The 23,278-nt window shown below is 46.6% G+C and overlaps 1 protein-coding gene across 1 annotated transcript in view; it reads right to left on the reverse strand.

Annotated features, from left to right (window-relative positions):
- Window positions 1-18,633, reverse strand: part of LOC126534892 (ATP-binding cassette sub-family C member 2-like) — a 35,138-nt gene extending 16,505 nt beyond the window's left edge. The window contains exons 1-2 of the mRNA XM_072289452.1: window positions 18,427-18,633; window positions 10,508-10,674 (exon numbers count right to left, since the gene is read on the reverse strand). Coding sequence (XP_072145553.1) covers window positions 10,508-10,674; window positions 18,427-18,633 — 374 coding nt within the window. The remainder of the gene's footprint in view (window positions 1-10,507; window positions 10,675-18,426) is intronic.
- Between the last annotated feature and the right edge of the window lie 4,645 nt (window positions 18,634-23,278).

The following is a 23,278-nucleotide window of genomic DNA, read 5'->3' on the forward strand; positions in this document are numbered from 1 at the left end:
CAGGTCAGCAATAGACATTAGTAAGAGGCGATTGGAGGATTGTTGGAAGAAAAGTAGCGAAACGACAAAAGACGGAGACGTACAAAAGCACATTTCGCAATAGGGGATCAGAAAGTTTGGACGCGGCAGTTCATAGTGTTTTTTTTTCTTTTTTCATTGGTTAACCTAGGCAGGATATTAGGCAGCATAGTAGCAAGAGCTTGGTGGCGCTACCCACCACCCCGTTCCAAAAGGGACGCTCATAACATCCATCCATCCATCCGCCGATGGACCGCCATGCTTTGAAAGTATGGGCTCCTATGGAAACTTCGCTACCAGGTATATTTACATCGTATAGAGCTTCGCTGTAAAATATTGTGACCTCTTCTATGGAATAGCCAGCTACCTGCATTTGGTCGCGTCGTCGCAGAGTCGTCGGCATAATTTTAAACTCTGGCTAAAGTTAGCTGGTACACCCTATATAATCTGGCGTCTTCAGTATCCCAGGCTGCGCCCGGCGCATTCGGATGCGCCTCGCCAGCGATGCCAGCATCGCCGAAGGTTACCCCTACCTAGCGCGTTGAACGTGACCCGAAGAAGCGCGGCGCACAGCTGTTGCCGTAGCGCATGCGCAGAAGTGCAGGACGAGAGAGCGCTGATTTAAGGCGAAACGTATCCGACTGCACCGGCCGCACCCTGCTACACTGAAAACACCCAACTGTGCGAAATAGTATTTTGAATGCGAAAGCGAGCAAGCGCGACCTAAACTTGACTCTGTAAACAACAGCAGTGAATGGTGCAGGTTTTCGTCCTCTCATTATTGCACTACCTGCCGGGAAAAATGTGCAATTTCACGTGCAGATGTCTGCCCTTCGTATTTTTGAGGCAGTTGTGGCCCTGAACTGAAGCATGTCCAAACAAATGCACGGGATGCACAATCTCGCAGACCATGCTTCCTACACAAATTTGCACGAATGGCACCGAGCTGCCTCCGATATAATCATGTGCTACCGAAAGTGCCGCTGTTCAGGAGGGTCTGTAGCACAGAATGGCTCTAGTTGGGAATTCTGTAGATCCGTTTCTTGGCACTCCCGTGGGCGTGGGACATGTTTGATCACGTGTGGACGCGTCAACTGCTGTACTCATCTTCCTCAGTGCTTACAATACATGCCGATGACGCTGGTGCGGCTGAGGAAACATTTTATGCAGGCTGAAATCGTACACGGTGACTGGGTAGACGGCAAAAAGGTTTGGGCCCAGCTTCAGATTAAGTTTATGAGCTTTCGGAGTTCAATACGCCTTTGTCCAAACAGTGCGAGCCACGTATGCAATAGTCGTACAAAAAAGCTAGTCTAGAAATATATTCTAAACTGCTCAAACGTTCTACCTCATGAATTGATCAAGATCAGCGTGTTATTATTCGTTATTTATGAGGCAAAGGCTTTGATGCAGACGTTTGTCGTGTCTCTGACTCAGTACCATTCGTCGGTCTGATTACTATGGGATTGTTTATTTTCGCGCTAATCGCTCGCGGGTGTGCTCAATGGCGATAGGTTTTGTTTTTCTTGCTGCGCTGAAGGCGTGAAGCATAGATGTTCTGTAGGTTGTAATAATTTGTAGCAAAGGCATATTATCGCTAGTCACTCGCTTACTCTGATGACTGTGACGAAACGACCAGCTTCGTGCATTCATATACTGTTGGCCTACTTGCGGTGACGGAAGCTTCGAGGCATTGATTCAAAAGTGCGTCCATTCATATATTCTTCATAGGTTGGAGCTAGAATGGGTGTATGTTTCGAGTGTGAGCAGGGGTGGATGTGTGCAGATAATGTCCGTGAAGCTTGGTACGTCAGAAAGTGGCGCCAGTCCCCTAATGTCTGTGTAACGAGCGGTACGAACTTTTCCCAACGTTGAAGGGTTGACGTGCTTTTTTGGAGGTTAGCAATAAAACACTGCCAAATAAGTGAAATTTGCTGGCTTCGAAAAAAGCCGTACATCACGAAGTGGCCAGCAACAAAGACAGTGCTTATATAGCAGCAGTCCCTGAATTTCACCTGGCAGGTTCATTCCATGCATGCCACGTTATGCTAGCATGTATTTTTGCGGCCAACTACTTCACACGTCTTCTTTTAAAGGGCCTCTCACCAAGTCTGGCCATTTTGAGCTGTCAAGCGCAGAGCATGCAATGCGCGTTCACGATTGTCTTCGCAATGTATTACATCGCTACGTGCCGCGGAAAGGTCTGAAATTTCAATCTAAACGCCGTTGTCCCTTTCCCTCGCGGCGACCGTCTTCCAAACCGGACCGTGATGTACACGTGTTCCTGCGCCTACGTAGTCGTGTTCGCAATGTGGCGTCAATCATCGAGACACGTGACTTCGAGAATTGCTCAATGTAATATCTGTTATTTGTGTTATCTGTTGCTTGAATTGACGAATTGAAGTTTAGAGAAATAATAAAACACTCAAAAGGAGTCTCTGCGTAATTTTTGTTTTACTGGCACCGAGGCAAAAGAAATGCACTTGCGCTTCGTCTGCTTGTTCCCTTGGTAGTAGAGTCACGTGCGCGGTTATGGAAACTATGCCGTTTTCTACCGTGCTCCAGCACGTCACAATGCTCTGCGATCCACTTGTGCCTGCCTCAGTATTCGTGTAGCACTGAAATATACCGCTAGTCATATGTCCTCATATGCCCTCGCTAAATTCCGCGCTGCGCGAAGCGAGACAATCACAACAGCTCGCGTGCAACGGCGTTAGCAAAAATGCTCAGCTCCGCAAAAAAAAAAGGCGAGCACAAAAAATGAAGGCGGGGCCCGTGACGTATGCGCCACGTGATCCTTGGGGTGCGGTGTGGGAGGACGCCTGGAAGGAATTTCGCTTTCGAAGGCTAGACGCTGCGACTGGAGAGAGTGTCTCGCTTGGCAGTGGAGCTTGCCAGCTGAAATCATGGGTCTGCAGCACTGAAATATTTCTATCTCGGCTAATAACGAGCCGATGTCAAAAATTTTTGTGGCGGAATGCTCCATAGGGGACACGTAAAAACTTTCAGCGTATAATCAAAATTTGGGATGGGACCTGGTAAGGGCCCCTCATCACGCCTGCCCATTTTGGGCAGGCGAGCACACTGCTTGCAATGCGCGCTAACGATCGTGTCTGCTAAGTATTAGATCCCTACACGCGGTGGAAAGAGCTCAAATTTCAGACCAAGCGGCTTTTGCTCGGGCTCCTCGAAAGAAAAGCCTCGTACTTAATGTTTAACTTTACTTCGTACCGTAGATGTAAGGGTACCCCCATTTCGTTGCCTTGTTTCCGCCTCATGTATTTGTCAACTAAGATAAGAAAACAATGGCCTTTTCTACCGTGTTCCAGCGCCGCGATCCTGCTATTTCATGCTCTCGCGTCTCCACATTTTGCAGCATGAATGCAGAAGAGTGCGGTAGCGAACACTCAGTTGCTGTTCGGACAGATGATCGCACAGTAGCAGGGAACAAGGGATAATGGTTTCGTATTCGTGCGCTTTCCCTGAGGCAACGTGCGCTGCGCCACCGAAAGCGGCATCTCGTTCCGCTAGACCAAACTGCAACGCCGCAACGGTACATTTACGCTTTCCGCGAAGCACTTTGCTCTAGAGAAACGAAATGGCGCTTTCGGCGGCGCACATGACGCTGCCTCAAAGAAAGCGCATGAAAATAAAACCATTACCTCTTCTTCCCTGCATCTGTGCAATAAGCTCATGAAATGCAACTGGGTTTTCGCTAACGCACTCTGCTCCATTCATGCTGCAGAATATGGAGCGGTGAAGTGAAGACATCTGCAGTAGTTGGCTGCAAAATTGTGACTCGCATATTAGGGAATGGAATGAATGTGTGCAAACTCCCCGACCGCTGCTACATACGGATTGCCTGTGTTGTCGACTCCTGGTATTGCACGGCGTCCCTCGAGGATACGAAAATTCCCTCATTTGCCAGCGTTTTATGTAGCGCTAATCGCCAAGGAAAGGACTTCAAGCCCAGTACGTCTGGACGATGGAGTCCCGCTCGTTATACGGTGACAAAGGGAGTAGCGCCGCTTCTCGACATAGGTTTCCCGCAAGTTATCCACACACATCCGCCCCAACACACATGCAAATTCACGCCCCCTCTATCGTCCAAGTGTAAAGACTAAGTTAACGTACGCACACTTGAATAAGCATTAAACCATGGATGACGCCGACTACCCCAACAGCACACTAATGTTCGAAGCTGAACGTTTCGTAATGGTCCGCACAGTAAGCGAGTGACTAGCGATAATGCCTATCTGGTACAAGTTATCACAACATACAGAATATCTACGTTACAAGCCTTGTGCCGAGAAAAAACAAATCTATCGCGACTGAGCACATTCGCAAGCGAATATGCAGAAAATAAACTATTACACAGTGACCGTCCGGGTAACTTTACCGAGTCGGAAACGTGACAAACCGCTGCTTAAAAGTATTTGCTAAATAAAGAATCAAACAGCTTTTCAAAGCCGTACCAGCGTCATGGACGTTCATTGCAAAGACAGAGGCAACGTAAGCAGCTGAGGCAAGCAATGGACGCGTCACCACGTGATCCAACGTGGCAGCGTCCACGGGAACGCCGTAAAAAGGCTGGCCACCGAGTAATATCAGTGAGACTGGTCGGCGCGCACTCATGGATGAGAGCGTTCGTGCGCACTCAGATGCGTTGATCCAAGCCAGCTCTTTTGCTTCCCAAATTTTACCATAGCTGTGAGGCTCTTGCATTGCCCAGGGGGCGCTGCGCAAATTGTGCTAAAAAGCGCCTTCTGTCCTGAACTGGGTAGTACCAAGCTCGGTCGTCTGCTTCGAAAAGCACGTTTACAATATGGACCCGCCACTTTAGGTTTTGTTGTACAACGGCTTGCCGCGAATACCAGACGCCGAAGATTTTTTAAGGGGTGGCACGCTGCGTAAAGGCAATAAATTATGAAACGCCGAATACGTGTATGCCGTTCAAGAAATAAGCGGCGAAGTTTTAGCGTGGTGTCAATCGCAATTGAAGCGAGTCGCGTACGAAGTTGAACTTCAGGTAAGGTTCAGGCGCACAAACGCGAGAAAATGCTTGCTATAAATGAATTCACAGCAGCGATAAGCAGATATTATGTGTACCGAACTGCTCGAGCGCACGACCGTACGCGCCACGATGGCAGCGGTCTTTCGACATGCCGCGAAACGGCGGGCCTCCTGCAATCTTTGTTGACTGCATGCCGCTAGACAAGTAGTTATGACTGCACTGTAGTAGCGGCCATCTGCCCCTTAGCAACTGATAAATAACTGATGCAATACATATGAGCTCACAGTAACTTACGTGCGAATCGCGCTGCAGCACGAGCTCGTGCGCTGCTCGCTTGATGTAGCTTTTCATGACTGCGCTCAAACATCGATGTGCCTTGCTGCGCTGCCTGAAAGTGCTGGCTTGAGGTCAAGGATGCGCCCATTTAACTCTCTAACCTGTGCTGCTCGTAGTGGGGTAGTGAATTTTCACCGAATCAGCCCGATAATTTGGGGTCATTTGCACACACCTGGCCACTTCACCACTTCGCACCACTTGAATTGTTAATTGACGCTGTGGCCGGGTCTCAAATCGTGAATCTCGTGAAATCTTGAAATCGTGAGTCGGTCTGCCGTCGAGTCTGTAGGCGCAAAAGACCGAAATTTAGAACGAAGATAATCAAGCAAGCTTCAAGACAGGCGAAGCAGTCAGCATGGCGCGAAGTTTCGCTTACCCAGCGCGACGAACTGCAGCTATCCAGCACGCCCGATGCTCCACTTCGTGAGGCCTTGAAGGAAAACGGTAGAATCTGATGTTGAGATTCAGGGCCTTCTTGTTCATGGCAGCCCACGACGCAGAAGTAAAGACGATTGCGTTTTTTCTAGGCTGAGCTAAGTCTCCCCGGATTGGCGTCACCGATTCCTTCTGCTTCAAGCATTACATCTCACAGAGAGTCCGTTTTCGTTAAACTATAGGCTGCGGCTAGCTCGCATTGTCGTGGCCGTGGTCTGTGAGAAGTGACGAGCCTTTTGGCACTCGCAACAGGGCAAAAAAAAAGCGCAAATCGACGCAAAACTCGGTCTAGATACGTGCTTCACCACGGCGAGGGCTAAATACTACCCAAGCCGGTACTATCCAGATAACGTATCGCGTACCGCCACAAGGCGCCGCTACTATACCTCAAACTCCAGCGCAAGACGCCCATAGGTGCGCGTACCCTCCCCACCACCACAGGCGATGTCGTGCGTTCCGTTAGGCAGCCTATGGAACTCTAGAATCCCTGTATAACGCTACAATACGGAGCATAGTGCCGCCTATTTTTTTCTATCGTGGCGCACACCGCTATTCGCCGTGTTCCATGAAGTAGTCTAAAATGACAGCAAACAGTTCTGCCACGCTGCAAAGAAGCCAATTTCTAAAGACCTAACATTGACGTTCTGTCACTGTGAATGCCACCAACATCCCAATTCGCTCCTTCGGTAACAGGCATAACATTACACATATCGCTGCAAATAGGATTACATGACGTGATTGATATGCCCTCGTGAAATGCCATGTGTGACATGACATTATGAATGTTATAGCGTCAATAATACGTCAGCAATTACATCAAATGAAAAAGACATCACGTGACATTACAAGAATGATACTGCATGTCAGGTATGAAATAGAAACATGGCATGCGCGAAATTTACCCTTCTCATGACGAGCCTATATGAGAATTCATGCAATGACAAGAATGCGCGACATGAATGACTAGGGTGTTACGGCTTGACAAGAGCAACTTGCATGCATGATATGAAGAATGACATATCACATGACATGCCAAACAGGAATAATACGCACGCATGGCTTCACGCGCAAGAAAACAAAAACATGGCATGACATGAACATGAACGTCATGTATGACATCTATGCATGAGAACATGAACATGCATAAACATGAGTACGTAACTGGTTACCCAAGTTAACAACGCGTAAATCGAAATGAATAACGCCACCTGCCTGCATGTTGTAAGATGGCATGCATGCCCTGAATGCAGGTAATTCTTGTCTGGTCGTACATGCATGGCATACATATCATCATATCATACAGGTAATGACCAGGAGGGCATCACGACGATGCAAGAGCCTAGATAATTACATTCATGCCATTGGTGTCAAGAGCACCGTCATGCCATTTAGTCATATCGTGCATATTACGATTAGATCCAGGTAAAGGTTAAGTTAAAGAGACTACTACGCCATGACGACCATGGACCACTCGCGAAGTCATCCAACACGTTATCTACATGATCGAAGTTTTTTGTGCTGGCATCCTGTTCTCATGATCTCAACCTCGGTTGAGACAATCATCGATTGTTTTTGCGCGCAAGTGGCCCTTTGGTCATTGTGTGGGTCAAAAGCGGTCAGCGTCGACCTCGGCGTTCGCAGAGTCTTCGTTGACGCTGATACTGCTTTACCTGCTGAGACCTCGGTGTTTGTGACCCTGTCGTATGCTGCCGTGCCGGACTCCACTGTTGCGTTTACGCCAACTGACATGCTTGGTCACCGCATGGACCTATAAATCAGTCTTCACTATTAGGTCTGAATCCGCTTTCATACCCACATGTATTCTGCGCCGGTACCCAGTAACAATACTGGGTGGCGAGACCTTGGAATGTGCGCAAGCTGTCATGTGTATTCAAGATATTGACGTACATGATGGCGCCTCCTGTTTACATGGTCACGCCATAACTTCTGTCTCATCAACAGCGCCTTCAGCCGTTTTCCTACTGCCCCCGTCGCCAGAGACATTTCTTCGTATAATCAAACGCATCTTCTTACCCTCCTTAACGACTTCGTTTTTTTTGTCGTTCGACTACGACCAACCACCCTTGGGTCACATGACATGTTTATCTCATACCATTGACACCAGTTCACATGCACCCTTGCGACAGCATTCGCATCTTGCTTCCGGAGAAGGATGCCGAGTTAGTACGGAATAAGTGGACTACGTGCTGCAGTGCGGAGATATTCAGCCTTCTCAAAGTGCGTGGTTATTAGGTGTCGTTCTAGTGCGCAAAAAAGATGGCTCGATGCATTTTTGGATCGATTATCGCCGCCGAAACAGTATTAGCAGAAAAGACGTTTACTCACTGCATCGGATAGACGATGGTCATAATTGTCAGCAAGGTGCACAATACTTGTCCTCTTTAGATCTCCGTTGTGGCTACTGGCAGGTTCTCATGGCTGAGGCTGACCGCCAAAAGACAAGTTTCGTCACTCCCGAAGGTCTGTAAGAGTTTACCGTTATGCTGTTCGGGCTCTGTAATGCGTCCGCTACGTCCGAGCGCATGATCCATGCCTTCTTCACGGCTAAAAGTTGGAAACTTGTTTATGTTTTTCGATAACCTCGTTGTATTCTCAAAGTATCTTCCGTCAAATCTCGTCCGTCTGCGTGGCATTTAACTATGCCTCCATTGAGGTAGCTTACAGCTCAACCTTAAGAATTGCGACTTCGCTGCCCAAAAATAACTATATTGATTTACGTTGTCTCGAAAGACGGCATACTTACCGATCTCGACAAGCTTCGCGCAGTCTCCGATCTTCCTAAGCCCACATCTATCAAGACCCTTCGAGGTTTTATAGGCCTGAGTTTTATCTTCGTCGATTCGTCTGGAACTTCACCATTAACACCACACCCTTGATGAATCTGTTTACCGCAAGCAAAGGCATTTCCACGTGGTCGTCAGCACACGCTGTAGCCCTTGAAAATGTAGCAGACCGTTCACTTCCCTGATGGTTCTTCGCCATTATCACCCTACTGCGCCGACAGAGGTTAACACCGAAGCCAGTGTTGCTGGCCTCGGGGCGGTCTCGCTCCAACGGCAAGCCACGAGTTAAGAATACGTCGTGGCTTAGACCAGTCATACCCATAAGAATGCTGAATTGAATTCTCTATCACATAGAAGGAACACCTCGCCATCTTCTGGGTATTGGGAAAGTTTCGGCCTTACTTCTACGGACGTCTTTTCAACATCATCCGTGACCATCACACCCTTTGTTGGCTCTCCTCTTTGAAAGCCCCGTCAGGTCGTATCTGTCGTTGGGCGCCTTGCTTGCAGGAATCTGGTATTTCTGTCGTATACCACTCCGGTCAAAAGCATTCCGACACTGACGCGTCATCCTGCACGCCGATGATACCTGATGTGGCTTGTCTGTCTGTTGCCTCTACGACCTAAGCCCCGACCTAAGCCTCGGAGGGCATTCATATGCCCTCCGAGCAGCGCAATGACCCATCGCTTGTCCCGCTGTTTCACTACCTTGCCGCTCCATCGCGCGTTCCTTCAACGTAGACGCTACGCCATCAAGCAGCCCAGTTTGCCGTGGAAGACAGCACCCTCTACTGTTGCATCTATATGTCCAATGGTTGGAAATGGCTTCTGGCTATCTATCGTGACAAGCGCTCCGCTATCTTCGCGTACTTCTATGCCGACCCTGAAAGCGCCCACGCCGGTGTCCTAGAAACATTCAAAAGGCTTCGTGAACGATACTACTGACGTGAAACCTACCAACCATACTGTGAAGCAGTATGTTTGGCCTTCCACCAACTGTCAACAAATCAAGAGCCCTCAGCAGCGACCTCTTAGTGCACTACAGCAGCTACCGCCTCCTGTTAGGCCGTTCGACCGCGTCCGCATCGACCGCTATAGCCCGCTTCCATACCGCGCATGTGGAAGTGGCTCCATTATTGTTATCCATTATCCATTATTGTTATCCATTATCACACGACCCGTTATGCCAAAACCACGGCACTTCGAGCAGCGACCGCGGACAGGTCTCCGCGTCTTTACAACTCCGAGTATGTTCATCGGGGCGTGGCTTTTTCCGAGGTGCCCGACATTTGTGCGCAGGCTCGGGTCGAGTAAGAGCGTGTGCGAGAGAGAAAATCTTAGGGCTTTTGCTTCTTGAATATCTGACTTTTACTAGGCACTACCAAGGAGAAATTTATTTGCTCTTGATGTATGCGTTTGCTCCGTTTTCTCCTAGGCGTGCCTTCATTGCGGTTTGGGGTCAAGTTTGTCTATGCTCCGAGGATAGCTGCTTGATGACATTGGTCAGCGATCACATTGGGCAGTGATCACCTGGACTGTATGGCCACAATATTTTCATTTTGTCGCAGTTATATAGACACACTCCCGGGGATCACCTCCTTAGAGTTCTTTGTTTCCGCGGTTAAAAGTGATGTCCCCCTATCGTGTTTCATCCCTAGGGAGAGAAGCGGAAACTATGGGCAAGGCAGAAACCGATTCCCGGGCATCCTTGAGGCACCTGTCAATTCTTTCACCGTGGTATTACCGTTTTCACCATATGGGTACGTAACATATCATTGTTATTTCTCTATACATGCTTCAACAATCGCGTAAGCGTGCACGGAAGCTTCGCTATGCCGGAATTCCCACAAATACCTGGAATTCATAAAGCTTTTATGGAAGGAGAGCCTCAGCGCCTTACCTGAGATTGCTGCCACCATCTCCCACATCCATTTGTAAGTTCATGGAATGGCGCGAGACGAATTCGGTCAGGTGTGCTTGTCCCAGTGCACGCCACACGTCACTGTCAGAGTGACTACCAGTCGGGTCCAAAACTTCCCGCAGTGCGCCTTGTGTCAAGTAAGGGTCCTATTATATAAAAGTTAGTCAGAAATTTTAGATCGCCCATTGCCGGTTTACGCAGCGTCTGCTGCGTTCGTAAAAACACATATATCTCTAAAATGGTAAACACAAATTATTTTTTACTTTAGCGGCATTTCTCACCGTATGCGTACAGACTTTATGAGAAAGAGAATGGTGCATAATTGTTCAGTTTGTTAGATCCTATTTGCAGTTTATTAATATTTGCACAGACATACGGAATCACATTTTACGTGCGTGTTTGTATGTGGAAGGTACTAAAGAAAGCAAGTTTTCGAGGGCCTGCATTGGGTGCCGTATCCACGGCTAGCAGGGTTCACGACATCACAAACAATAATTCTCTCATCCATTCATGTGGCCACATTGCTGGGGAGATATTGAAACACCTGTGGTGTATGATTAGCGGTGTTGGAGGCATCTTTGTATTTAAAGCAACACATAAAGTTTCGTTATTAGCAGGCCACTTTGACAGTGCGTTTGTAGAAGTACTGCCATATAGGCGTATATTTATTGAAGAGCCACAATCAAGCGATTGTTACAATCACGACGTGTGTAGTGCCCCCCCCCCCCCCCTCCCTCCGCCCATACCACATTCTCTGTTTCGGGAGCTCAGATTTCGGAAGAAGATAATATGCGTATGCGAGCATCATGATTTCTAAAGCCGGCGCATTGCGACCGCTTAACAATTCAATAAGTACTTGTGGAAATGCAACTAAAGAATCTGCTCGACACAAAGTAAGAGCGAATAAAAGGATGATGATGACCATTAAGACGTATTGACCCCCTCTTTGACACAGAGACATGATAAATAGTCGCCTAGCCTGTTCATAAGGGAACCTCTAGCACTTTTGTATACATTTCCTTAATCTCTTTCTTTTCATCAGAACTTCTCTACCTAACTTGTCTAACTTATACCTTTGACGATGCCTGCAACGGATCCGGTCCTATCAATAACTTCCCTGCTTTTTTTCACAATATCCTAAATGCGTCTTACTTGTCCCAGCTACTGACCAGTTGATGCTTCCGTCCGCTTTAAACATAAACGCTTATAGAAGGCGTAGCTTACTTAGGGCCTTACTAGGCCCTCACTATTCATTAAGATGTGTGAACTCCCGATTTTCGCTGCAGCACAGACATGCCTCATCTTATTGCCATTATTTACTCCGGAATGTTGTTGTCCTTCGGGAATCAGCTCGATTCTTTGTGTTATCGTACAGATTTTCCATTCTAATTTCTTTCTTCCCTTTGTGTAACTCTGCATGGTCTTCCTTCCATTCTGTGGTTCCAATGTCCAATTCACTGTCGCTGTTTCTGTGACTTTCTTTTGGATGACTCCTTCTTTTCCATTTAGAATTTCAACTACCCTTAATTGAAAGTATGATGATGTCGAAAGCCCACCTGTTTAAAGAAGAGGTACTGATAGTGGATTACCCTTGGGCACGGAAGTTGTGGTACAGGCGAGTTCTGAACCTGTTTGAAGTTTTCGGAATGTATTCTGTATAGTATGTCACAGCATTTGTCAGCACATTGCTATCGAGGTGGCCCAGCAGCTCCAGCACCAATATTCAGTGAAGGAATATTTAGCTTCAGATCTTTTCAAACAGGTTTTCTTACTATTTGAAGCAAAAAAGGTGAACACAATAATGAGAACGTTTTTCGTATTAATAACTTGAATGCTACGCATAAAGTCAAAGGTTGGCGAAGACATCAGCTTATCATATTTTTTCCACTGACTTTCTTTTTCTAAGGTGCATATTTCCCGCCCCTTTCATTGTTTCTGGCTTGTCATGTAGATTTAGCCAAAATAAGTGAATTTTCTTCTCGCCTGTGGGATGATGGTGACAGCGGATCGTAGTCGACGGAGCGACACCGTTGTTATGTCGACATTATCGATACGGATGCAGCCAGCGGATGCGTTCAAGACTCTGAGAACTGCCATGAGCAGTGACGATTTGCCTGCGCCGGTGCGCCCGACAACGCCTACCTGAAATCGAAATAGATAGAGAAACCTTTTAAAGGCAGTTCCGCACGTAGAAAAGAGATATTGAATACCGCAAAGACTTACACCTAATCTCATTTGAAAATATGTTGTATTGGCGTCTATGGAGGTGATCTTCTCGGAGACCAGTTATCCTCATCTATTTGAGTAGTCGTATGAAATCTTCGTGTGATCTGGCCGCTATGAATGGCCCGTCTCAAGCAAATGGCTAAGCATCTCATTAAGCCAACACGTGCTGAGCTCCCGTCGAGTTGATCATGCTCCCGCGTCTTGAGCACAAGAATAAAGACAGTTCAATTATGTGGTTTTACGTGCCAAAACCACTTTCTGAATAGAGGCACGCCGTAGTGGAAGACTCCGGAAATTTTGACCACCGGGGGTTCTTTAATGTGCACCTAAATCTAAGTACACGGGTGTTTTAGGATTTCGCCCCCATCGAAATGCGGCCGCCGTGGCCAGGATTCGATCCCGCGACCTTGTGCTCAGCAGCCTAACAACATAGCCACTGAGCAACCGCGGCGGGTAGAACAAAGACACTAGAGTACTGATTAAACGTTCATTTGCTTCCATCATGCTTCCGAGTGGGCTGTGCATTACTGTCTTGATTGCTATGCACTCTAATGTCTAATACACAGAGCTCGTTACTTTCCTCTCAGGAACTTTATATAACACGAAGGCGTGCATGCTGTTCCTCACTGAAAATTCCCGGACATCTTTCACTTTTGTGTCTTTTCGTCTTAAGTAGTGGTAACATGAACTCCAGCCTCGTAAAATATACAGCAAGCCCCAGAATCAGTTTCACTTTTGTTTTCGTTTATATGTCCTGACGTCATTCAAGAGATGCGTATCGCGATGGACTTCTACTTGATCCGGCTTTGTAGGCCATCAACTAGGCTGCTGCCTATTTTATGGACCGATATAGCAGCATAGCAGGCAACGGGGAAAGGTGGAGTATGGGCCACATAGTCCTGACGCTGTGCTCCCCAGTGGTGACCTTCTGTGTCAGGACGTCCTGACATATACGCCCTCTGGGAAACGAAATTAAAACTGGACTACTGAAAAGTTATAAAAGTCAATTATTCAAGGTGTTTCGAGCCTTTCCACGTATTGTCATGGCTTTCGAGGTCCAGGAGTTTGATTTGTTTGCGCGCAATAATATTGGAGGTGGTTGTTTAACAAGAACACAATCACCAAAAGCCAGTGTGCTACCGTTGCTTGTTGAGGGTGTGAACTGTTTCGTTCTGCGTTTGACTTTGGTTATATTTTATGGGATGACAGCTACTATATTTAGGGCAAGAAACGAGCCATGTTTCATGCACTTGATTATATTTCTTCACTATTATTACACGTATACTTAGAAACGCATGGTACTTTTATTAGGCTGTGCGCAACCCTTAGACGTTCAAATATTATTGGTTTTTTCACTTGTTGATCAAGAATTATATTCACAGAGACGGCAATAATAAGGTACGTCACTTATTATGCGTCTCGTAAGCATTCAGTTATTAGTAAATCCGTCCAGATGCACTACACTTCTAATAGGCACGATTTTCCTGAATAAACACTCGAATATACCGAAATAGCAATGCGGGTTATAGGACACAGAAAGGAAGCCCATATTTTCGGTCGTTATGTAGTGGTGGTGGTCCTTAAAACTTGTTTTTTCTTTTTGAGGGGAGAGGACAGAAGGGTGACAGTGCTACCCATGGTAGTCCCTCGCAACCCTTTTAGCTCAACCAAGGATGGCCTCCTGGATATCGGGCCTGGAGCTGCGCAAAGCAGCCTCCCACTGCTTCTCGCTTCCCATTAATTTACAGAGGGACGGGGAAGGGGGTGCTTATGGCACCCCCACATGGTGTTATTAGGATCGGCTTAGGTTGAGGAGCAAAATTTACAGCTAGAGGCGAGGTAGATAAAGGGGTGGATGAGGGGAAGGTGGTGATGACACGGAAAGGTTTGAGTCTGCAGCTGTCGCCACAGCACCTCGAACCTGCACGGGGATTTGTTTATTAGATGCAGGAAAGTTAAATGGCCTAGGCGGTAGTGGCTACGTATGTTGCGAAAGGTTAGAAGGCGATCCCATACAGCTTGCGTAGCTCTTGACACAACGGAGTCCGGCTCATCTATGTGCTTTTAATATACCCGCTATTGTAACGTTGGTGCTAAACAACGGAGCCCAACTTCAAACTGCTGTAAAGTACGGTATTTCGTTCAGCTGATCGTCACCAGTGTGCCTTTCAAAGTTCAACACAGCCATTTGAAGATATAACGCGCAGATAACGCACCCGCCGAGCGAAGTTTGTCAGTATCCAAGTTTTTTAGAAAATTTTAGATCATATGATTGCACCTTTAAATCTACAGAAAGCTACCCTATTAAAATATATTTTATTATCTCTATTAAAATATTTCATGGGCTTTATCAGCTGATTTGGTGAGCACTATTATTGAACTCATGCGAATAAAGGTGCCCTCCTCAAGTCCGATTTGCTGCATGGACAATTGCATGTACCATATTTTCAAAGTGATAATTGTTTTGCAACCTTGCACCTTATCAAGACATTTAGAACAGGCTCGGAGGGCGTGCGGCCTAAGGTACAAGAAAAAACAAAGGCTCGACTTATATAACGATCACTTCAAGCCCGCGTCGTTAATTGTGCTCATGTGGTGCTATCTTGAACTTGTATTGCCGAAGATAATAGTAACTGACATACGAAACGAAACAATTATAAAACCAGGGCTTATGTTGAGGGGTAGATGACAATGACCTGACCTAAGGCATTTCTATTGGACAGTGTTTTATTACAATATGGAGATTATGGCAAAAGTTTGCTCAACTTTGAAGTTTTAGTCAGCATGCAGCATTAAAACTAATCGAGCATGTGCAGAGGGCCTGTGCATACGGTTTTCTTTTGCATGTTTTTCTCGCGTATACTTGGTTGGACCTGCAGAAGCGAGCGCTTTGTGGGTCACGTTGCCCATTTCATTGTGAACTGCGATTGAGCCAATGAAATGAAACGAAATATATTCATCAGAGTCATCACGAAGGAAATGTGCAATAACAGGGAACACAGAATCAAATAAGAAAAGTTGGACAGCACCTATCTCACGATTACTATCGACGGTACTGCGAATAGCGTAGAATAAGTGTAATGAGACACTATATTGCTGAAAGCATGCTTATTGCTGAGAATCTGCTGTGGTCATTCTTAAATTTCCTTGCTCTGAGTATATGCGACATGCACCTTCTCTAGTATTGGCGAACTTTGCTATGACTCTTACTTTTTTATGGGCAACCGTGAGTATGACGGCATCTCACGATGACCCAGTAACCATAATGGAAAGACGACCAAAGAACGACATCGACCGAACGACGAAGGCACATAGACAGTGGCGGCACGACGTGAAGGATGTGACGATTCTGAAATAATGACGCTGCTGTAACGACAATTGCTTGAGACGACGGAATGGGGACAATGGGAATATGACGAATGTATAATAACAATGGCATGGCAACCACTATATGACGAACACTATCACAACGAAGGCGCCACGAAGACGGTACCACAACAACTAGATCAAGACGACGGAATGACGGCGGTTCAACCATGACGACTGCATCAGGGCGACAGTATGATAACCAATGCATGACGACTGTCAGACGACTACGTAATCAGGAAGATGTAATGAGAACGCTGGCATAAGCACGAATTAATGACGAAAGCACTATTACGATAGAACGGCGAATTATTTCTGGCGTTTCACGACCCCCAAAACCACCTTACGGGTATTAGACACGTCTGTGGCTTATTTTTACCACCTGAGGTTCTCTAACGTACACCCAATCCGTGGTACATGGACGTTTTACCACTTCGGGCTCATCTAAATGCCGCCGCCGTCGCTTGGATTCAATCCCGCGACTTCGTGCTTAGCTGCGCAACTCCGATGCCCTGCGCCACAACAAAGCGGGTAGAATCTCAAAGAACTGGTGACATCAAAAGGAACGACGAAACTGGTATGACGATAATTTCATGAGGACAATAGGATGACGTTTGTGAAGTGATGACATTAGTAAGGGGACAGAGTGAGGATGACAGCATACCGACAATGACATGATGATGACAGCGCCCTGACGATGCGTGGCGATGACGGCTCGACGATAGTCCGGTGACAAAGTTAGCGCGGTGATAGAAAGACCAAGATGGCATCTCAAAATGATTTGACAACGAACAAATGACAAACGATGCACGACCATTGCGGAATGACAATGATGGAGTGTCCACAATAGGATGACAATAGGATGACGCAATGGCGCAACGAAGATCATCTGACCATGACTCTGTGGCGACGATGGCATGATGACGACTCTATGAAAGTAATGTGACGACGAACTGGAGTAAATACGATGGAATGACCAAGGCGGCGTCATAACGACGGTATTACAATGAATGCATAAAAACCGCATGAAGGCGATGGCATTGCAACGATGGCTTGATGAGTATCAGGTGACGAAGCAGGAATTACGACGATGCAATGACCGTGACGGCATCATGACTGCATCCACATGCCTAATGGCCCAGTCAATTCGGAAACGTTGTCCAACAGAAAAAGTAAGGCTTGAAGTTGATGTAAGGCGTCAAAAAGCAATTGTGTGTTCCCAAAAAACGCAGTTGTACGTCAGCGCCGTGTGTGTCCCATTCTCATGTTTGTGCTTTCTGTCAGTTGCACGGGTAAAAATACAGAGAAATTGAACCTAGCGATCATTGAAGCACTTCGCAGGAAACGATCATCAGACACATTAGTGAGTGAGTGAGTGAGTGAGTGAGTGAGTGAGTGAGTGAGTGAGTGAGTGAGTGAGTGAGTAAATAAACTTTTATTGGGTCCAGCTAAACGCGATAAAACACGCACCCTGCAAATCCCAAGATGGGACTGACATGTCTAGCTTGCCGGCTTCGCGGGCGCGTTGGACGGCCAGGATTTGGTCCTCAAAGACAGGACTTCGCAGGAGCGCGTCCCACTCTTCCTTGGTGAACTTCGGACCCAGTGACTCCCACTCCCAGAGCATATGAGGCAAAGTAGCAACCTCCCTACAGGCCATGCAAGAACAATCCAGATAAATCTCGGGATATATGCTGTTAATGGACGCCGGATTTGAGTAGGAGTTCGTTTGCAGAAGTCTGAGGGTGACCGCCTGCGGCCTGCTTAGCTTGGAGTTGGGCGGCAAAAAACCCTTCTCTCTAAGTAAAAGAATTTAGTAAGTTCATTGTGCATGATACGAGCGTCTCTGTGTCCGGGGAGAGAGTCGACCGATCCGAGGGCAGCGCTGTCGGTAAAGCCACGCGCAGCCTCGTGGGCAGACTCGTTGGGGTTCGGAGGAACTCCCTCAATCGCCCCGACGTGGGCAGGGAACCAAAGGTTGGAGTGTATGGAGGTGTCGCCGTGCTTGATACCTTTCAGAATTTGAATTACCTGCCGGGCTACCCGGCGTTTCTGGGATGCCCTCATGGCCATTTTCGAATCGCGATACACCCTTTATCTCCGACCGTCTTCCGTGGCGACTGCAATGGCCACTTGCTCGGCCACCTCGGGGTTTGTCGTCCGGATGGAAGCACAGTGGATGACTTTCCCAGCATGTCCACGGCGGAAACCGCAAAAGCCTTGCCGTCACGGTATGCAGTTGCCTCCACGAAGCTTGCTTCGATCTTGTCCTTGTTTATTTGCTTCGGTATATCAAATGCTCTTGCCTTGCGACGACCTGCGTTGTGAACTGGAGGAACGGTGCGGGGCAAAGGGGCGACCACGATCTCCTCGCATATTTCTCTGGGGATCTTGGCGTTTGCTGCAAAGTTCTTTGTGGGTGCGAGTCCGATCTCGAGGATATGCCTGCCGGCCGGCGTGGTAGCCAGCGGAGTTAGCTGGGCCCGTTCCTGGGCCTCGGTTATCTCCTCCATGGTGTTGTGTATGCCGAGCCGAAGGAGGTCCTCGGTACGCGTTCTGACGGGCAGCGCGAGGGCTCTCTTGACAAATTTTCTAATGAGGGCATTAAGCTTTTCCCGCTCGGCTCTGAGCCAGTTGTGCATTGCCACCGTGTAGGTGAAGTGACACAGCACAAAGGCGTTCGCACGAGGCGAAAAGCATTGTCGGTCTTGGCAATGATCTTGCGCAACGTAGTGCCGTTGTCGCCACCTCATTTGACGAGCATACCCAGGACTCTCATGGTGTCGACCCTGGGTATCGGGTCACCGCTCCGAGTGAACAGGTGAATGTCACTTTCCGAGACCAGTTTCCAGCCCTTGGATCTGCCGCCTTTTTCTTTTCTTTAAAGCAGAAGCTCAGATTTGGTCGGGTAGCATCTGAGTCCGGTTGAGACACATCTCAACCAAACACCATTATAGCAAACAGGCAAATATTTGCTGCTTTGGAGCACGTATCGCGACAGTGATGAACAGTTCTCCCGTTCGTCGATTTGTTGTATGAAAGGTTGACGAAATTATTTATGTAAAAGGGCCGTGAGAATGTTTTTTTTTTTTTTTTTTTTTTGACGCGCGTTTATATTGACACGTACACTCATATCTCTTTTTCCGGGGACTTCACTTCGCCCGCTTATAACTCAAGGTTATTAGTCAGCGCAAGACGCGCCCGCATAATTTGCAACTCACTCGAATGTTATCGTTCATAGTATTTGTTGTGTGTGTTCTAGTCGAACTTTCTGTAATCAGATTATATGCGCGACACAAATTCTAGAGTGGTTTCTGGAAGACACGCGGGAACCAATGATTACGCTGGAACATTTGATGAGCACTGTATAAAAATCGACGCGCTTTTATACATTTTTCACTATACATTATACATGTATGCATTATATCTTAGGTCACTATTCAATCATCGCTGTCACTGTACTCACCGTTGTCGCAGTGCTTTTGAATGCCGCTTGATTTGCTTGGCATAGGTTGACCCAACCAAGAGTGTTATATATATATATATATATATATACATACTCCCAGAGCCCTACTAGGACACATAAATACCCAAGAAAGTGGATGGGGAAGCAGTGCCGTGGTAGCTCAATTGGTAGAGCATCGCACGCGAAATGCGAAAGCTGTGGGTTCGGTTCCCACCTGCGGCAAGTTGTTTTTTTCATCCACTTTAATTTCGATTAATTCATCGTTTCTTTATTTCAATTATTAAGCACAAGTAATTTTCCCTATGTTGTCCTTGGTGTCAGTGTTTGTTGGCTTCTTATGATATGATTAATAAATATCGGACCCCTCTGCTAAACCCCTTTCTCTCGTTCATATATATATATATATATATATATATATATATATATATATATATATATATATATATATATATATATGAACGAGAGAAAGGGGTTTAGCAGAGGGGTCCGATATATATATATATATATATATATAATGTGTGCGTGTACTGCGTGTCTGTTTTCGTTGTGGACAATTTTCTTGCGTCCCGTATGTACCACCCTAGTTTCCAAGAACGCAACCCTTCTATCTTCACAACATATCTATACTTTTGATGAAAATTCTACCCTGAAAACCAACTTATCATCCTCTTCAAAAAGAAGTCAAATTTTTTTTAGGTTATTTATGCGCCCAAGAAAGCTGTATGTGAAGATATAAATAAATACCTTCTCTCGAGGATGCGCAACAAACGACAAATTGGTGAGAACGTCTGGCAGGATTCCTGGCTTGTAGGACGCAGAATAGTGGTCGAATTCGAGCTTTCCTTCAGAAGGCCACGTTGTGTCATGCAGTGGGCGAAAGCCGATGATCTGGTTGCTGTCACATCCTTTCGCATTTGTCCGAGCATTGTCGATGGTGCTCCGTGATTCGTCATCGTCAACCTAGTTTGATGAAAAACAAATTTCTTCTGATATGTCTTGGTATCGATTAAATGACAAAAGCTACCCGAACCCTCTTGCGTTGCGAAACGAAATACTCGGGAAGTCAATAACACACAGCTCCATTTAATATGTTCTACCGACACAATATCCCATTACTATATATTTATTTATCGATGCATATGGAATGCGTTTGCCAGGCATTTGATTACAACGAAGTTCTTAAGGGCTTAGTTTCCCCAAGACCGTGTCCTTGTGTGAACGCACAACTATCATCAAGATTGGCTCCAGCATCGCTGTCTTGTTTCACAGCTGGCTCGCCACAGCACTCGCCACAGCACTCGCCACAGCACCCGCGTTCCTCGTCATCATTAACTAATTAACTAAATTAAAAACATAAAGGCTTAACCAGTTTTACAGCGAAGCTGTTAACGACTAGTTCCCCGAGGATTATGTTCTTCGGTGCGCGCAAAACTCCCCATACGTGGGTCAATCCCGAAGATAGTGCAACGCCAGGCCGACCCACGGCGGAGGTGCAATTGGCCATTAAGGGATCCATATACACAGCTTCGCTTTTCATCATTCCTTACAGAGTGGAAGGGCACTGAGTGTTTTTATAGGAATGAGGATAAATTTGCGAACGCATATTTTCACCGATTGTCAGCTCTCACCAGAAAACATTGGTGGAGTGGGGGACAATGTTGACAACTTGTTTACAAAGGCTTTTGTACATCCTCTAGTTTGCATCTTGAAACCGTAAAAGCGCGCAGAGGTGAGGAACGAAGAGAGGAGGCAGTACAAAGCGCTTACTTACAACTGAAAAATTTTATTAAAAGGAAATGACTGGCCCTGTTATCCATTCTGTTACAGTATATGTATTGTTCTCCTTTGCCGCAAATTCTAATTTTATGCCGCGAAAGCGCTTAAATAACTACTGACTTTTCTAAAACCATTTTACACCACTTACCTCTTGCGGCAATCGAGTGTACTCGAGACACTTCTCGAAGGACACTAATGCTTGGACAAAAAAGAACACGGCGCCCGTGGACGCCATGACAAGAAGCGAAACCTGCGAGAAAGAAAAAAAATTATTTTAATTCGACATAGAAGTCTGGCAGCTTCGCACTAGTCGCGCAATGACTGGGCAAATAACGAAGGAGGCGGCCCCACCTAGGTTATGCTTGCTTCGACTAAGTATATGCAGGATTATGCTTGGATAGTTCGCCAAGCTTTACGCGTGATTATGCTTTGATTCTCGGGGAAGTTTTCTACGTGGTCTCGTCGTTAGCCCACTAAGAGCAATCAACACTCTGTCTATAAAGTATCTAGAACGTTTTTATTTGTTTTCAGTACCAGCCTATCAAAAACTCCGCAACCGTGGCCAAACTCACTGCTTAGAAACTCGCGGGCAAACCGTCCGTCGGCACCTCACATTGGGTTTCTTAACTTGCCGCTGAAAGTGCTCTATGACTCGCCCGCCCTTATCTCTTTGTCGACGCGACTGGTTGCACGCACGCTTTTGCTCGGTAACGCGAGCTCGTAACTCCGGATCGCATTTCGATGGGGGCTAAATGCGAAAACACCCGTGTGCTTAGATTTAGGTGCACGTTAAAGAACCCCAGGTGGTCGAAATTTCCGGAGTCCACCACTAAGGCGTGCCTCATCATCAGAAAGTCGTTTTGGCACGTAAAACCCCATAATTTTTTTAACTCCGGATCTTCTGCAAACTCGCTGACGTTTCGCCGCCGCTATACCGGTGCGATATTCGGGATCGGACCGAAGTCGTCGCATCGAGTAGCGGCGCGGCGGCTTTGGCGCCGCGCTTCATTTTCTTCGGGAGCGACGCTCTTCTTTCGCCCCTTTCTCTCTTCGCCGGCGACTCGGCTTTTCTGTCGGAGCGGCGGCAGAAAGGAGCTGCTTTTATACCCCCGTGGTGACGTCACGGCTTAGATCAGCTTCTGCGCATGTGCGGCCTCCGTAGGGCGCGGCGAGGCAAAGCTACGGTGAAGCAGTGTCGGCGCGCGCGATGAGTTCGTCCATCGGCCAGTTCTCCATGCGCACGTTCGCCGTCCTAAACACGAGCTTATACAGCATCGCTGTTAAAATATACATTCGTACCAAAGTGTTGCTTCTTTTGTCTTGCGATCTGATGCAGTTCATTTCTTAAGTATGTGGCCAATATGACAATACATGATAGTTATTTACTGACCTTACTATAATGCCTTATGGCACTGCGATGTAATCCTCTGTAATTTATCTTTTGTCATAGCAAAATAAATTGTATAAATAATGTCAAATGCAACAATCGCTATTCCCCACTTAGAAAATGATTGTTTTGGTTCGACTAACATAAGGTAATGTGCCATTATTTCATGGTAAGGCAAGGTATCTAAAAAAATATTTATTTATTTAGTTATTTGTAGGTACTGTTGGTCGATTGGGCCGTTACAAGGGTGGGGCACAAATATGGCACAAAATGCATCATGGCTTACATAAAGCAGCACTGTATAGCTAATACATAATCACAGCGTTCCATTGTAAATAAATATAATACAAACTCTGACTAAACAACCGTTATGTGAAACATAAAGCAGCAATGTGCAGCCGAAAAATGTATCACGTACTACATACTACAACTTACATAATGCATATTACATCACATACATCGCAACATTATACATATAACAATACTACATTCTACAACTTACACGAGAAATGTTAGATCATGAGGATTC

Source organism: Dermacentor andersoni, chromosome 7, assembly GCF_023375885.2.
Source record: "Dermacentor andersoni chromosome 7, qqDerAnde1_hic_scaffold, whole genome shotgun sequence".
In the NCBI taxonomy this organism is placed as follows: Eukaryota; Metazoa; Arthropoda; class Arachnida; order Ixodida; family Ixodidae; genus Dermacentor; species Dermacentor andersoni.